Source organism: Mesoplodon mirus (assembly GCF_964341445.2).
Source record: "Mesoplodon mirus genome assembly, chromosome: 6".
NCBI lineage: Eukaryota > Metazoa > Chordata > Mammalia > Artiodactyla > Ziphiidae > Mesoplodon > Mesoplodon mirus.
In genome coordinates this window covers 91,417,510-91,436,300 of record NC_138982.1, presented here as the reverse complement: position 1 = coordinate 91,436,300, position 18,791 = coordinate 91,417,510, and the positions used below count along the sequence as shown (strand labels likewise).

The window sequence follows — 18,791 nt, the reverse complement described above, 5'->3', positions numbered from 1 at the left end:
TGTGCTAACAAGATTGTGTAAAATAATGAAAGAAGTTTGCTGCAGTGCAGACTGATGGCTCCACACATAATGGCTCCAAAGGTCCGATCAAGCAGCTATCTAGGGCATTCTGAAGAGGATTAAGAGGTCCTTAAAAAAAAACCTCCTCATTATTTTCATGACAGTATTTTAATCTCTAAAAAAATGTCTGGAGTTTTAAATGAATCCCAGTTGGAAACTGCCACAGCCACGAACAGCATATGCAAGCAAGCTCTTACCAAGAGCACTCTCACTGCATGGACTTTGAAAATGAATGGCCTACCCTGGCTGAAAGGCCAAGCACAAATTAATATCGAAAAGAAAAAAAATGCCACAGAAGTAACACCCACAAACTGTGTGATCAGAAGCAACTGGAGAGACTCTGGGAGGGCTCACGCCAAGGAGTACTTCCCAGAAATTCTGCTGCCAGTGTCCTCACGGTGACACACAGCCACACCTCGCCTCTGCAGGAGACCCTCCAACACTAGAAGGACAGGCTCTTGGTGCTCCAGCCAGGCGTCAGGGCCATGCCAATGAGGTGGGAGAGGCAACTTCAGGACACTGGTCCACAAGAGACCTCCCAGATACACGTAACATCAAACGGCGAAAATCTCCCAGACATACCCATCTCAACAGCAAGACCCAGCTTCACTCAACGACCAGCAAGCTACAGTGCTGGACATCCTATGCCAAACAACTAGCAAGACAGGAACACAGCCCCATCCATTAGCAGAGAGGCTGCCTAAAATCATAATAAGGCCACAGACACCCCAAAACACACCACCAGATGTGGACCTACCCACCAGAAAGACAAGATCCAGCCTCATCCACCAGAACACAGGCACTACTCCCCTCCACCAGGAAGCCTACACAACACACTGAACCAACCTCAGCCACTGTGAACAGACACCAAAAACAACAGGGACTACGAACCTGCAGCCTGTGAAAAGGAGACCCCAAACACAGTAAGATAAGCAAAATGAGAACACAGAAAAACACACGGAAGATGAGGAGCAAGGTAAAAACCCACCAGACCTAACAAATGAAGAGGAAATAGGCAGTCTACCTGAAAAAGAATTCAGAATAATGATAGTAAAGATGATCCAAAATCTTGGAAATAGAAGAGAGAAAATGCAAGAAACATTTACCAAGGACCTAGAAGAACTAAAGAGGAAACAAGCCCTTGAGGAACAACACAATAAATGAAACTTAAAATACTCTAAAGGGATCAATAGCAGAATAACTGAGGCAAAAAAAAATGGATAAGTGACCTGGAAGATAAAATAGTGGAAATAACTACTGCAGAGGAGAAGAAAGAAAAAAGAATGAAAAGAACTGAGGACAGTCTCAGAGACCTCTCGGACAACATTAACCGTACCAACATTCGAATTACAGGGGTGCCAGAAGAAGAAGAGAAAAAGAAAGGGACTGAGAAAATATTTGAAGAGATTATAGTTGAAAACTTCCCTAATATGGGAAAGGAAATAGTTAATCAAGTCCAGGAGCACAGAGAGTCCCATACAGGATAAATCCAAGGAGAAACACACCAAGACACATATTAATCAAACTATCAAAAATTAAATACAAAGAAAACATATTAAAAGCAGCAAGGGAAAAACAACAAATAACACAAAAGGGAATCCCCATAAGGTTAACAACTGATCTTTCAGCAGAAACTCTGCAAGCCAGAAGGGAGTGCAGAACATATTTAAAGTAATGAAGGAGAAAAACCTACAACCAAGATTATGCTACCCAGCAAGGATCTCATTCAGATTTGATGGAGAAATTAAAATCTTTACAGACAAGCAAAAGCTGAGAGAGTTCAGCACCAGCAAACCAGCTTTACATCAAATGGTAAAGGAACTTCTCTAGGCAAGAAACACAAGAGAAGGAAAAGACCTACAATAACAAACCCAAAACAATTAAGAAAATGGGAATAGGAACATACATATCGATAATTACCTTAAATGTAAATGGATTAAATGCTCCCACCAAAAGACACAGATTGGCTGAATGGATACAAAAACAAGACCCGTATATATGCTGTCTATAAGAGACCCACTTCAGACCTCGGGACACATACAGACTGAAAGTGAGGACATGGAAAAAGATATTCCATGCAAATGGAAATCAAAAGAAAGCTGGAGTAGCAATTCTCATATCAGACAAAATAGACTTTAAAATAAAGACTATTACAAGAAACAAAGAAGAACATTACATAATGATCAAGGGATCGATCCAAGAAGAAGATATAACATATATATATATATATATATATATATATATATATATATATATATATATATATATATATGCACCCAACATAGGAGCACCTCAATACATAAGGCAAATGCTAACAGCCATAAAAGGGGAAATCGACAGTAACACAATCATAGTAGGGGACTTTAACACCCCACTTTCACCAATGGACAGATCATCCAAAATGAAAATAAATGAGGAAACACAAGCTTTAAATGATACATTAAACAAGATGGACTTAATTGATATTTATAGGACATTCCATCCAAAACCAACACAATACACATTTTTCTCAAGTGCTCATGGAACATTCTCCAGGATACATCATATCTTGGGTCACAAATCAAGCCTTGGTAAATTTAAGAAAATTGAAATTGCATCAAGTATCTTTTCCGACCAAAACACTATGAGACTAGATATCAACTGCAGGAAAAGATCTGTAAAAATTACAAACACATGGAGGCTAAACAATACACTATTTAATAACGAAGTGATCACTGAAGAAATCAAAGAGGAAATTAAAAAATACCTAGAAACAAATGACAATGGAGACACGATGACCCAAAACCTATGGGATGCAGCAAAAGCAGTTCTAAGAGGGAAGTTTATAGCAAAACAATCCGACCTTAAGATAGAGGAAACATCTCGAATAAAGAACCTAACCTTGCACCAAAAGCAATTAGAGAAAGAAGAACAAAAAACCTCCGAAGTTAGCAGAAGGAAAGAAATCATAAAAATCAGATCAAAAATAAATGAAAAACAAATGAAGGAAACAGTAGCAAAGATCAATAAAACTAAAAGCTGGTTCTTTGAGAAGATAAACGAAATTGATAAACCATTAGCCAGACACATCAAGAAAAAAAGGGAGAAGACTCAAATCAACAGAATTAGAAATGAAACAGAAGAAGTAACAACTGACACTGCAGAAATACAAAAGATCATGAGAGATTACTACAAGAAACTCTATGCCAATAAAATGGACAACCTGGAAGAAATGGACAAATTCTTAGAAATGCACAATCAGCCGAGACTGAATGAGGAAGAAATAGAAAATATGAACAGACCAATCACAAGTACTGAAATTGAAACCGTGATTAAAAATCTTCCAACAAACAAAAGCCCGGGACCAAATGGCTTCACAGGCGAATTCTATCAAACATTTAGAGAAGAGCTAACACCTATCCTTCTCAAACTCTTCCAAAATATAGCAGAGGGAGGAACACTCCCAAACTCATTCTACGAGGCCACCATCACCCTGATACCAAAACCAGACAAGGATGTCACAAAGAAAGAAAACTACAGGCCAATATCACTAATGAACGTAGATGCAAAAATCCTCAACAAAATACTAGCAAACAGAATCCAACAGCACATTAAAAGGATCATACACCATGATCAAGTGGGGTTTATTCCAGGAATGCAAGGATTCTTCAATATACGCAAATCAATCAACGTGATACACCATATTAACAAACTGAAGGAGAAAAACCATATGAGCATCTCAATAGATTCAGAAAAAGCTTTTGACAAAATTCAACACCCATTTATGATAAAAACCCTGCAGAAAGTAGGCATAGAGGGAACTTTCCTCAACATAATAAAGGCCATATATCACAAACCCACAGCCAACATCGTCCTCAATGGTGAAAAACTAAAACCATTTCTACTAAGATCAGGAACAAGACAATGTTGCCTACTCTCACTACCCTTATTCAACATAGTTTTGGAAGTTTTAGCCATAGCAATCTGAGAAGAAAAGGAATCCAAATCAGAAAAGAAGAAGTAAAGCTGTCACTGTTTGCAGATGACATGATACTATACATACAGAATCCTAAAGATGCTACCAGAAAACAATTACAGCTAATCAATGAATTTGGTAAAGTAGCAGGATACAAAATTAATGCACAGAAATCTCTGGCATTCCTATGCACTAATGATGAAAAATCTGAAATTTAAATCAAGAAAACACTCCCATTTACCACTGCAACAGAAAGAATAAAATATCTAGGAATAAACCTACCTAAGGAGACAAAAGACCTGTATGCAGAAAATTATAAGATACTGATGAAAGAAATTAAAGATGATACAAATAGATGGAGAGATATACCATGTTCTTGGATTGGAAGAATCAACACTGTGAAAACGACTCTACTACCCAAAGCAACCTATAGATTCAATGCAATCCCTATCAAACTACCGCTGGCATTTTTCACAGAACTGGAACAAAAAATTTCACAATTTGTATGGATACACAGAAGACCCCGAATAGCCAAAGGAATCTTGAGAACGAAAAATGGAGCCGGAGGAATCAGGCTCCCAGACTTCAGACTATACTACAAAGCTACAGTAATCAAGACAGTATTGAACTGGCACCAAAAGAGAAATATAGATCAATGGAACAGGATAGAAAGCCCAGAGATAAACCCATGCACATATGGTCACCTTATGTTTGATAAAGGAGGCAAGAATATACAGTGGAGGAAAGACAGCCTCTTCAATAAGTAGTGCTGGGACAACTGGACAGGTACATGTAAAAGTATGAAATTAGAACACTCCCTAACACCATACACAAAAATAAACTCAAAATGGATTAAAGGCCTAAAATGTAAGGCCAGACACTATAAAACTCTTAGAGGAAAACATAGGCAGAACACTCTATGACATAAATCACAGCAAGATCCTTTTGGACCCACCTCCTAGAGAAATGGAAATAAAAAGAAAGATAAACAAATGGGAACTAATGAAACTTAAAAGCTTTTGGACAGCAAAGGAAACCGTGAACAAGACCAAAAGACAACCCTCAGAATGGGAGAAAATATTTGCAAATGAAGCAACTGACAAAGGATTAATCTCCAAAATTTACAAGCAGCTCATGAAGCTCAATAACAAAAAAACAAACAACCCAATGCAAAAATGGGCAGAAGACCTAAATAGACGTTTCTCCAAAGAAGATATACAGATTGCCAACAAACACATGAAAGAATGCTCAACATCATTAATCATTAGAGAAATGCAAATCAAAACTACAGTGAGGTATCACCTCACACCAGTCAGAATGGCCATCATCAAAAAATCTACAAACAGTAAATGCTAGAGAGAGCGTGGAGAAAAGGGAACCCTCTTGCACTGTTGGTGGGAATGTAAATCGATACAGCCACTATGGAGAATATTATGGAGGTTCCTTAGAAACTACAAATAGAACTACCATACGACCCAGCCATCCCACTACTGGGCATATACCCTGAGAAAAACGTAATTCAAGAAGAGTCATGTACCAAAATGTTCACTGTAGCTCTATTTACAACAGCCCGGAGATGGAAACAACCTAGGTGTCCATCATCGGATGAATGGATAAAGAAGATGTGGCACATATATACAATGGAATATTAATCAGCCATAAAAAGAAATGAAATTGAGTTATTTGTAGTGAGGTGGATGGACCTAGAGTCTATCATACAGAGTGAAGGAAGTCAGAAAGAGAAAAACAAATACCATACGCTAACACATATATATGGAATCTAAGAAAAAAAAGAAAAGGTTTTGAAGTACCTAGGGGTAAGACGGGAATAAAGACACAGACCTACTAGAGCATGGACTTGAGGATATGGGGAGGGGGAAAGGTAAGCTGTGACAAAGTGAGAGAGTGGCTTGGACATATATACACTACCAAATGTAAAATAGATAGCTAGTGGGAAGCAGCCACATAGCACAGGGAGATCAGCTAGGTGGTTTGTGACCACATAGAGGGGTGGGATAGGGAGGGTGGGAGGGAGGGAGATGCGAGAGGGAAGAGATATGGGAACATATGTATATGTATAACAGATTCACTTTGTTATAAAGCAGAAACTAACACACCATTGTAAAGCAATTACACTCCAATAAAGATGTTAAAAAAAAAAAGAAGCAACTGGAGATGAAGAAAACGAAATCCAACACCACATGAAGGATTAGGGAGCATGTGAAATGTGATACACACAAGATGCAAACATTAAAACTGACTCAAATATAAGGATTATCTCACTGAGAAAGAAGAAAACTAAAGAATATGTTGTTGTTGTTTTTTTAAATAGCCTCCAGAGATGGTAGGCCTTGGAGAAAAAGGAATATTAAAAAGCATTCAATCAAGGATTAAGGGGAGATATACTACGTTCTTGGACTGGAAGAATGAACATTGTGAAAATGACTATACTACCCAAAGCAATCTACAGATTCAATGCAATCACTATCAAACTACTAATGGCATTTTTCACAGAAGTAGAACCAAAAATTTCACAATTTGTATGGAGACACAGAAGACCGTGAATAGCCAAAGCAATCTTGAGACAGAAAAATGGAGCTGGAGGAATCAGACTCCCAGACTTCAGACTATACTACAAAGCTACAGTAATCAAGACAGTATGGTACTGGCACAAAAACAGAAATACAGATCAATGGAACAGGATAGAAAGCCCAGAGGTAAACCCACGCACATATGGTAACCTTATCTTTGATAAAGAAGGCAAAAATATACAATGGAGAAAAGACAGCCTCTTCAATAAGTGGTGCTGGGAAAACTGGACAGCTACATGTAAAAGAATGAAATTAGAACACTCCCTAACACCATACACAAACATAAACTCAAAATGGATTAAAGGCCTAGATGTAAGGCCAGACACTATAAAACTCTTAGAGGAAAACATAGGCGTTCAGAACACTCTATGACATAAATCACAGCAAGATCCTTTCTGACCCACCTCCTAGAAAAATGTAAATAAAAACAAAAATACACAAATGGGACCTAATGAAACTTAAAAGCTTTTGCACATCAAAGGAAACCATAAACAAGACCAAAAGACAACTCTCAGAATGGGAGAAAATATTTGCAAGTGAAGCAACTGACAAAGGATTTATCTCCAAAACATACAAGCAGCTCATGAAGTTCAACATCAAAAAAACAAACAACCCAATCCAAAAATGGGCAGAAGACCTAAACAGACGTTTCTCCAAAGAAGATATACAGACTACCAACAAACACATGAAAGGATGCTCAACATCATTAATCATTAGAGAAATGCAAATCAAAACTAAAATGAGGTATCACCTCACACCAGTCAGAATGGCCATCATCAAAAAATCTACAAACAGTAAATGCTGGAGAGGGTGTGGAGAAAAGGGAACCCTCTTGCACTGTTGGTGGGAATGTGAATTGGTACAGCCACTAGGGAGAATAGTATGGAGGTTCCTTAGAAACTACAAATAGAACTACCATACGACCCAGCCATCCCACTACTGGGCATATACCCTGAGAAAACCATAATTCAAAAAGAGACATGTACCAAAATGTTCACTGCAGCTCTATTTACAGTAGCCAGGAAATGGAAGCAACCTAAGTGACCCTCAACAGATGAATGGATAAAGAAGATGTGGCACATATATACAATGGAATATTACTCAGCCATATAAAATGAAATTGAGTTATTTGTAGTGAGGTGGATGGACCTAAAGACTGTCATACAGGGTGAAGGAAGTCAGAAAGAGAAAAACAAATACTGTATGCTAACATGTACATATGGAATCTAAAAAAAAAAAGGTTATGAAGAACCTAGGGGTAGGACAGGAATAAAGACACAGACCTACTAGAGAATGGACTTGAGGACATGGGGAGGGGGAAGGGTAAGGTGGGACAAAGTGAGAGAGTGGCATGGATATATACACACTACCAAATGTAAAATCGATAGCTAGTGGGAAGCAGCCACATAGCACAGGGAGATCAGCTTGGTGCTTTGTGACCACCTAGAGGGGTGGGATAGGGAGGGTGCAAGGGAAGGAGACGCATGATGGAAGAGATATGGGGATATGTGTATATGTATAGTTGGTTCACTTTGTTATAAAGCAGAAACTAACACACCATTGTAAAGCAATTATACTCCAATAAAGATGTTAAAAAAAACAAAAACAAAACAAAACAAAAAGAGTCATGTACCACAATGTTCACTGCAGCTCTATTTACAATAGCCAGGACATGGAAGCAACCTAAGTGTCCATCGACAGATGAATGGATGAAGAAGATGTGACACATATATACAATGGAATATTACTCAGCCATAAAAAGAAACGAAGTTGAGTTACTTGTAGTTATTGAGTTAGTTGTAGTATTTTTCGAATGTAAAATAGCTAGCTAGTGGGAAGCAGTCACATAGCACAGGGAGATCAGCTCGGTGCTTTGTAACCACCCAGAGGGGTGTGATAGGGAGGGTGGGAGGGAGGGAGATGCAAGAGGGAGGAGATATGGGGATATATGTATATGTATAGCTGATTCACTTTGTTATACAGCAGAAACTAACACAGCATTGTAAAGCAATTATACTCCAATAAAGATGTTAAAAAAATAAAAATAAAGTAAAACCCTAACTGATTTTTGAAGAGAAGCCCAATTATAATAAAAATTCAATTTTATTACTGTAATAAAATCTGACACCCCCCCCCCAAAAAAAAGGATTAAGGGAGTAGGAGGAGGAAGAAGTTAGGAAAACAGATCAAACTGTTATAACCCTGAGCCACAGCAGATGAGGTGATCTTGGAGATTATACGACAGTATAGATGAAATAATCAGGAGTGGTCAGATTCAATATAAATCTGAAAAGTAATCAATACTCTTATCATTTCACTTCAAATTGCACACCTTTGGTACAAGAGCCAGAGTGACATGTGCCTGAAACTTGGAAGAGAGGGAAATGAAATGCCCTAATATGAAAAAAAATCCTTTCCAAAGGCAGAGTGACAGACATTAACAATACGCAATAGAAAGAACGTGCTGACCGGAATAGAGATGTTCTCCATATAATGTGAGAAAAACACTCTCAGAAGAGCACAGGGAGGCACAGGATGAGGGTGCTGGGCCAGTGCCCTTTTAATGTCACAGTTGCAGTTGGTAACATCAACCCTGTCATCCCATGTAGGGAGATGGACACAGCGGGCTATCTTAGCTGGAAGCCCTTTAAATATTCAGGCACATAGCTCACCAGCACCATCAGACTGTAACTGGCCAACCCATGCAGACTGGTATAAAGGGAAAGAATACACGACGAAAGTCAGAATGTATCTTCCAAGTGGACTGAGGCTGGATTTATCTTTTAAATGATTAAACTGCTGTTATGATATAATACAACAGTCTTGGGAGTTTGGATAATGTGAAGTCATTCCTGTGAGACGGCCTTTCTTTGTGGAGCTGAACATATATTTTGGAGCCTATTACATCTGAAAATAAGATCCTGGGCTGCAGTAAGTTCACCAAAATAATAAAAACCACCTAATTGCAGCAGGTGGTGGGTAGCCAATTGCTCTTCCTTACGTGATAACCTCTTGCAGCCCTGCATATCCTCCTTCTTTAAATTTGACAGGTGCAGGGTCAGAATTAAAGCACATGCACACACACATACACAACACAAGCACCACAGTTAGACGATAACTGTGGAGGAGCCCAGGGGTTAAGAACAATCTTTTAGTAATTTCTGAGTTTAAGAAGTCCAGGCAGACAAGCATTCAGAAGCAATTACTTCCTACTTGAACTGCTGCAACCGCAGCCAAACAGAAAAATTAATGGGCATTACTGGATAATGTACAGTATTTATCCAAATTAATTAGATCCCATGAATTTGAAAACAGACTTCCTGTCAGGATCACAGAACACAAATAAATCATGCCACACACATTCACACAAGTAACGTAAGAACTTGAGAAATATTACATAAAAAGACAGCAAAAATTTTAATATAAATGTCATACCTAATTTGTGAAAAAGCACTTGCTAAAAGCTGCATGCAAAGCTTAGGGAGGTGACAAAGCAATGGCTACATGAAAAACACACAAAGACTTTGACGATTCTGCAAAGCAGGTCATGACTAGTAATATTCACAGGTACAGTTATATCACTTTGGCTTCAAAGAGGTAAAGAGGTTGAGTTATTGACACCAGTTGTAGTCTTCTTTTCCGGCCTCTGGTTAAAGTTTGACCCTTTTCCTTTTGAAAACATGTTGGTGCTCACTTTCTTCACATTCTGGATTAACTGTCAATAAATTCTCATTCACAAATCACTCCTAGAGCTTTTCAACATCGCTTCAGATACCTTCTTAAAACAGTTATAATGATGGATGAAATGATATAATGGTTGGGAGTAATGAGGGTGGCAAGGGAGGGGGAGGATACAGATGAAACAAGACCAGCCATGAGTTGATAATTGCTGGAGCTGGGAAATGGGCACATTCAGGTTGACTCTGCTATGTCTGAAATGTTCCATAATGAAAACTTTTAAAAATAAAACCTCCATTATTGTTATATCATGTACCTTGTGATAATATTGTTTTGCAGAAGAGCACATAAATTAGGCTAAAGTCAGAAGACATTATGCTCCTCATTGGCTCATTTATAATTGAAACTTAATCCACAATCCTAAATAGCATTTTGAGGTAATTTACCTAAAGACATGTATAATGACACAGGCCTTTTTCTAAATACTCTCACTTATATTATTGTGTCAGAAAATAGCAAACATCATGGCAACTATAGTTATTCTTATTTCAATTGAAATTCAGTTATAAGCTTCTTGGCAATTGAGGTTTAAAGAGAAATACAGTGAGTAATAAAATTCATATTCCGATAAAAGAAAATATGAAATTGATTTTTTCCTGATATTAAATTTAAACATTCAAATGAACCTTCTTATTATAACACAAAGGGCTCTCTATAACATAATGGACAGTGTCTTTAACATGGCTTCACAGATGAAGTGTTCCTCATATTCCTTGAGTCGATTCTTCCTATACGCTAAGGGCTTTTACACTTGGTTCAATGAGGGAAGGCAACTCTGCTGGGGTCTAGGGTATGGTAGTCCAGATATGTAGGTCTTTGAAATTGACTACCAAGTTAGAATCAGGGATACACAATCTACGAAGTAAATGGAAAGTATGTCCATATTTCTTGGAAAGACTTCTCTTAGCAGGACTTATGGCAGTGGCCTAACTTAAGTCAGATTACAATTATATTTTCTGGTGAGCATCCACACTGTGAATTACAGAAAGGTTCAGATGCTTTGGATTTGGGCATGCAGGTTTTGAGATGAACTTTCAGTTTTATATATACACACACATACACATTAACATAATATTAAAACTTTCTCACCCTGATAACTAAAATGAAAAGCATTATGGACTAGTGGTCAGGAGGTATAAGTCCCAGTTGTATTTTTACTAGTTTCTGTAGCTTTGGGCAAGCAACAAACTTTCTGAGTCTTGTTTCTTCACCTAAAAACTAGGTTATTCAATTAAACGTTTCAGTTACTTGAGGCACTAATGTGAAATGCTTCTTGGATTCCTCTCATCTTTATGGATGCGAATAAATTTCAAGGTGTCATTTAGTCAGTAAAATTTATCTCACCTGGATTATATCCAAGTTGCTGTTGCTGGTTTCAGTTTCAATCAGAGCCTCACATTCCTGCACAGGGTTTTGTCTCTGCTTCCTCTTCATTTCCCAGGAAGAGGCCTATAGCAAGGTATTAACAAAAAATATGCAAGGATTAGTAACAATCAATAGTACACATTAAACCACCTTCGCTCTTTCCTTTTTCAGCCTCTAGTAACTGCTGACTTCTGTAGGATAAACAGAGGAAACTCATTTTTTGATCTTTGCCTTCAAGAAGTATGACTTAGATATGCACATGTGAAGGCTAAATAATAGAAAACAACAACAAAATAATATTATAATGCAAGTTAAGTATGAAATGCGTGGTGTAGATTATGGTGCTCAATGGTGAATCAAAGGGCTTATAGTATTTTGCAAAGAATCTGCATGAATTACTGTCTATATACTGAATATATAATGTCTCATATGGATATATACATTGTTCTTAAAATTTATGCCGATGTCTCTGGGGGAAATAAGATATATATTCATTTCAAAGTATCTATGATGGCTTTCTTTTATTTTATTATTTTTTAAAATAAATTTATTTATTTTATTTATTTATTTTTGACCGCGTTGGGTCTTCGTTGCTGTGAGCAGGCTTTCTCTAGTTGCAGTGAGCAGGGGCTACTCTTCATTGCAGTGTGCAGGCTTCTCACTGCAATGGCTTCTCTTGTTGCAGAGCACAGGCTCTAGGAGCATGGGCTTCCGTAGTTGTGGCACACAGGCTCAGTAGTTGTGGCTTGCAGGCTCTAGAGCACAGGCTCAGTAGTTGTGCACACAGGCTTAGTTGCTCCACGGCATGTGGGATCTTCCTGGACCAGGGCTTGAACCCGTGTCCCCTGCATTGGCAGGCAGATTCTTAACCACTGTGCCACCAGGGAAGTCCCTATTATATTGTTCTTAATCAGTAGATACTGAATGTGCCTAGTATCATGTGAGATGTCTGCAGTCATTAAAAAAATTTTTGACAGTTTCAACATACATTTTATAAAATATTGGCTATATTCCCAGTATTGTACAATATATCCTTGTAGCTTATTTTATACATAGTGATTTGTACCTCTTAATTCCCTACACCTATATTGCCCCCCTCTCCCTTTCCCCACTGATAACCACTAGCTTGTTCTCTATAGCTGTGAGTCTGCTTCTTTTTTGTTATATTCACTAGTTTGTTGTATTGTTTGATTCCACATATAAGTGATATCATACAGTATTTGTCTTTCTCTGTCTGCCTTATTTCACTAAGCATAATGCCCTCAAAGTCCATCCATGTTGCTGCAAATGGCAAAATTTCATTCTTTTTTATGGCAGAGTAGTATTCCATTGTATATATATGAACCAGCTCCTCTTTAGCCATTCATCTGTTGATGGACACTTAGGTTGCTTCCATATCTTGGCAATTGTAAATAATGCTGCTATGAACATTGGGGTGGCTTGTATCTTTTCAAAGTAGTGTTTTTGGTTTTTTTCGAATATATATCCAGGAGTGGAACTGCTGGGTCATGGGGTAGTTCTATTTTTAGTTTTTTGAGAAACCTCCATACTGTTTTCCACAGTGAATGCACCAATTTACATTCCCACCAACAGTGTACAAGCATTCCCTTTTCTCACCAACATTTGTTATTTGTGTTTTTTTTTTTGATGACAGCCATTCTGACAGGTGTAAGGTGATATCTCATTATGGTTTTGATTTGCATTTCCCTAATGTTTAGTGATACTGAGCATATTTTCATGTACCTTTTGGCTTTCTGTATGTCTACTGTGGAGAAATGTAAACAGTAGTTAGATCTTCTGCCATTTTTTGACTGGGTTGTTTGTTTTTTTGATATTGAGCTGTATAAGCTGTTTTTATATTTTGGAGATTAATCCCTTGTTGGTTGCATCATTTGCAAATATTTTCTCCCATTCTGTAGGACGTCCTTTCATTTTGTTTATTGTTTCCTTTGCTGTGCAAAAGATTTTAAGTTTAATTAGGCTCCATTTATTTATTTTTGCTTTTGTTTCCATTATTATAGGGGACAGATCCAAAAAAATATTGCTGTGATTTATGCCAAAGAGTGTTCTGCCTATGTTTTCCTCTAGGATTTTTATAGTATCGGTCTTACACTTAGGTATTTAATCATTTTGAGTTTATTTTATTATCAATTACAAGGAAAAAACTGCAAAAAACAGAAACACGTGGAGGTTAAACAATATGCTACTAAATGGCTAGTGGATCACTGAAGAAATCAAAGAGGAAAACAAAAATACCTAGAGATAAATGAAAACAAAAACACAATGATCCAAAACCTATGGGACACAGAAAAAGGAGCTCTAGGAGGGAAGTTTATAGCAATACAAGCTTACCTCAGGAAACAAGAGAAATCTCAAGTAACCTGACTTTCCACCTAAGGGAACTAGAGAAAGAAGAACCAACCAACCCAAGTTTAATAGAAGAAAAGAAACCATAAAGATCAGAGCAGAAATAAATGAAATAGAGACTAAAAGAAAAAAAAAATAGAAAAGATAAATGAAACTAAAAGCTGGTTCTTTGAAAAGATAAACAAAATTGATAAACCTTTAGCCAGACTCATCAAGAAAAAAAGGGAGAGGGCCCAAATCAAAAAAATCCAAAATGAAAAAGGAGAAATTAAATGGACACCACAGAAATACAAAGGATTATGAGACTACTACAAACAACTATATACCATTAAAATGAACAACCTAGAAAAAATGGACAAATTCTTAGAAAGGTACAATCTCCCAAGACTGAACCAGGAAGAAATAGAAAATATGAACAGACCAATTACCAGTACTGAAATTGAATCAGTAATTTAAAAAACTCCCAGCAAACAAAAGTCCAGGAACAGATGGCTTCACAAGTGAATTCTATCGAACATTTAAAGAAGAGTTAACACCTATCTTTCGAAACTATTCCAAAAAATTACAGAGGAAGGAACACTTCCAAACTCATTCTATGAGGTCAGCATCACCCTGACACCAAAACCAAAGATCTCACAAAATAAGAAAATTACAGTTCCATATTGCTGATGAACATAGATGCAAAAATCCTCAACAAAATACTAGCAAACCGAATCCAAAAATAAATTAAAGGGATCATACACCATGATCAATGGGAATTTATCCCAGGGATGCAAGAATTTTCAATATCTGCAAATCAATCAACATGATACACCCCACATTAACAAATTGAAAACTAAAAACCATATGATCGGGGTAAGACGGCGGAAGAGTAAGACACGGAGATCACCTTCCTCCCCACGGATACACCAGAAATACAGCTACACGTGGAACAACTCCTACAGAACACCTACTGAACGCTGGCAGAAGACCCCAGACCTCCCAAAAGGCAAGAAAACCCCCACATACCTGGGTAGGGCAAAGCGGAGAGATCCCCACACAGAGGATCAGTGCCGAGCGGCACTCACCAGCCCGACAGGCTTGTCTGCTCGCCCGCCGGGGCGCGCAGCGCTGGAAGCTGAGGCTCGGGCTTCAGTCAGAGCGCAGGGAGAGGACTGGGGCTGGCGGCGAGAACTCAGCCTGAAGGGGGCTAATGTGCCACAGCTAGCCGGGAGGGAGTCCGGGAAAACTCTGGAGCTGCCGAAGAGGCAAGAGACTTTTTCTTCCCTCTTGGTTTCCTGGTGCGCGAGGAGAGGGGATTAAGAGCGCTGCTTAAAGGGGCTCCACAGACGGGCGCGAGTCGCGACTGAAAGCGCAGAGCCCAGAGACGGGCGTGGGACGCTGGGGCTGCTGCTGCCGCCGCCAAGAAGCCTGTGTGCGAGCGCAGGTCACTGCCCACACCGCCCTTCCGGGAGCCTGTGCAGCCCGCCACTGCCGGGGTCCCGGGATCCAGGGGCGGCTTCCCTGGGAGAACGCACGGCGCGCCTCCGGCTGGTGCAACGTCACGCCGACCTCTGCCGCTGCAGGCTCGCCCCGCACTCCGTGCCCCTCCCTCCCACCCGGCCTGAGTGAGCCAGAGTCCCCGAAGCGGCTGCTCCTTTAACCCTGTCCTGCCTGAGCGAAGAACAGACGCCCTCCGGCGACCTACACGCAGAGGCGGGGCCAAATCCAAAGCTGAGACCCAGGAGCTGTGAGAACAAAGAAGAGAAAGGGAAACCTCTCCCAGCAGCCTCAGAAGCAGCGGATTAAAGCTCCACAATCAACTTGATGTACCCTGCATCTGTGGAATACATGAATAGACAACACATCATCCCAAATTGAGGAGCCCGGAGTCAGTGCTGTGCCTCTGAGGTGGGAGAGCCAACTTCAGGACACTGGTCCACAAGAGACCTGCCAGCTCCACATAATATCAAACGGCAAAAATCTTCCAGAGATCTCCATCTCAACACCAGCACCCAGCTTCACTCAACGACCAGCAAGCTACAGTGCTGGACACCCTAAGCCAAACAACTAGCAAGACAGGAACACAACGCCACCCATTAGCAGAGAGGTGGCCTAAACTCATAAAAAGTCTGCAGACACCCCAAAACACACCACCAGACGTGGACCTGCCCACCAGAAAGACAAGATCCAGCCTCATCCACCAGAACACAGGCACTAGTCCCCTCCACCAGGAAGCCTACACAACCCACTAAACCAACCTTAGCCACTGGGGACAGACACCAAAAACAACGGGAACTACGAACCTGCAGCCTGCAAAAAGGAGACCCCAAACACAGTAACATAAGCAAAATGAGAAGACAGAAAAACACACAGCAGGAGAAGGAGCAAGATAAAAACCCACCAGACCTAACAAATGAAGAGGTAATAGGCAGTCTACCTGAAAAAGAATTCAGAATAATGATGGTAAAGATGATCCAAGATTCTATTTCCCAGATCCAAAATCTTGGAAATAGAATAGACAAAATGCAAGAAACAGTTAACAAGGACCTAGAAGAACTAAAGATGAATCAAGCATCGATTAAAAACACAATACATGAAATAAAAAATACTCTAGATGGGATCAATAGCAGAATAACTGAGGCAGAAGAACGGATAAGTGAGGTGGAAGATAAAATAGTGGAAATAACTGATGCAGAGCAAAATAAAGAAAAAAGAATGAAAAGAACAGAGGACAGTCTCAGAGACCTCTGGGACAACATTAAACGCACCAACATTCGAATTATAGGGGTTCCAGAAGAAGAAGAGAAAAAGAAAGGGACTGAGAAAATATTTGAAGAGATTATAGTTGAAAACTTCCCTAATATGGGAAAGGAAATAGTTAATCAAGTCCAGGAGGCACAGAGAGTCCCATACAGAATAAATCCAAGGAGAAATACGCCAAGACACATATTAATCAAACTGTCAAAAATTAAACACAAAGAAATCCTATTAAAAGCAGCAAGGCAAAAACAACAAATAACACACAAGGGAATCCCCATCAGGATAACAGCTGATCTCTCAGCAGAAACTCTACAAGCCAGAAGGGAGTGGCAGGACATAATTAAAGTGATGAAGGAGAAAAAACTGCAACCAAGATTACTCTACCCAGCAAGGATCTCATTCAGATTTGATGGAGAAATTAAAACGTTTACAGACAAGCAAAAGGTGAGAGAGTTCAGCACCACCAAACCAGCTTTACAACAAATGCTAAAGGAACTTCTCTAGGTAAGAAACACAACAGAAGGAAAAGACCTACAATAACGAACCCAAAACAATTAAGAAAATGGGAATAGGAACATACATATCGATAATTACCTTAAATGTAAATGGACTAAATGCTCCCACCAAAAGACACAGATTGGCTGAATGGATACAAAAACAAGACCCATATATATGCTGTCTACAAGAGACCCACTTCAGACCTAGAGACACATACAGACTGAAAGTAAGGGGATGGAAAAAGATATTCCATGCAAATGGAAACCAAAAGAAAGCTGGAGTAGCAATTCTCATATCAGACAAAATAGACTTTAAAATAAAGACTACTAGAAGAGACAAAGAAGGACACTACATAATGATTAAGGGATCGATCCAAGAAGAAGATATAACAATTGTAAATATTTATGCACCCAACATAGGAGCACCTCAATACATAAGGCAAATACTAACAGCCATAAAAGGGGAAATCAACAGTAACACAATCATAGTAGGGGACTTTAACACCCCAGTTTCACCAATGGACAGATCATCCAAAATGAAAATAAATAAGGAAACACAAGCTTTAAATGATACATTAAACAAGATGGACTTAATTGATATTTATAGGACATTCCATCCAAAAACAACAGAATACACATTTTTCTCAAGTGCTCATGGAACATTCTCCAGGATAGATCATATCTTGGGTCACAAATCAAGCCTTGGTAAATTTAAGAAAATTGAAATTGTATCAAGTATCTTTTCTGACCACAATGCTATGAGATTAGACATCAATTACAGGAAAAGAGCTGTAAAAAATACAAACACATGGAGGCTAAACAATACACTACTTAATAACAAAGTGATCACTGAAGAAATCAAAGGGGAAATAAAAAAATACCTAGAAACAAATGACAATGGAGACATGACGACCCAAAACCTATGGGATGCAGCAAAAGCAGTTCTAAGGGGGCAGTTTATAGCAATACAATCCCACCTTAAGAAACAGGAAACATCTCGAATAAACAACCTAACCTTGCACCTAAAGCAATTAGAGAAAGAAGAACAAAAACATCCCAAAGTTAGCAGAAGGAAAGAAATCATAAAAATCAGATCAGAAATAAATGAAAAAGAAATGAAGGAAAAGATAGCTAAGATCAATAAAACTAAAAGCTGGTTCTTTGAGAAGATAAACAAAATTGATAAACCATTAGCCAGACTCATCAAGAAAAAAAGGGAGAAGACTCAAATCAATAGAATTAGAAATGAAAAAGGAGAAGTAACAACTGACACTGCAGAAATACAAAAGATCATGAGAGATTACTATAAGCAACTCCATGCCAATAAAATGGACAACCTGGAAGAAATGGACAAATTCTTAGAAATGCACAACCTGCCAAGACTGAATCAGGAAGAAATAGAAAATATGAACAGACCAATCATAAGCACTGAAATTGAAACTGTGATAAAAAATCTTCCAACAAACAAAAGCCCAG

The 18,791-nt window shown here is 38.8% G+C and overlaps 1 protein-coding gene across 1 annotated transcript in view; it reads right to left on the bottom strand.

Annotated features, from left to right (window-relative positions):
- The window catches only part of MORC1 (MORC family CW-type zinc finger 1), a gene marked incomplete at its 3' end in the record, with an annotated part of 191,442 nt that overhangs the window by 41,971 nt on the left and 130,680 nt on the right, over positions 1-18,791 (bottom strand). The window contains exon 19 of the mRNA XM_082626190.1: positions 11,689-11,793. Coding sequence (XP_082482316.1) covers positions 11,689-11,793 — 105 coding nt within the window. The remainder of the gene's footprint in view (positions 1-11,688; positions 11,794-18,791) is intronic.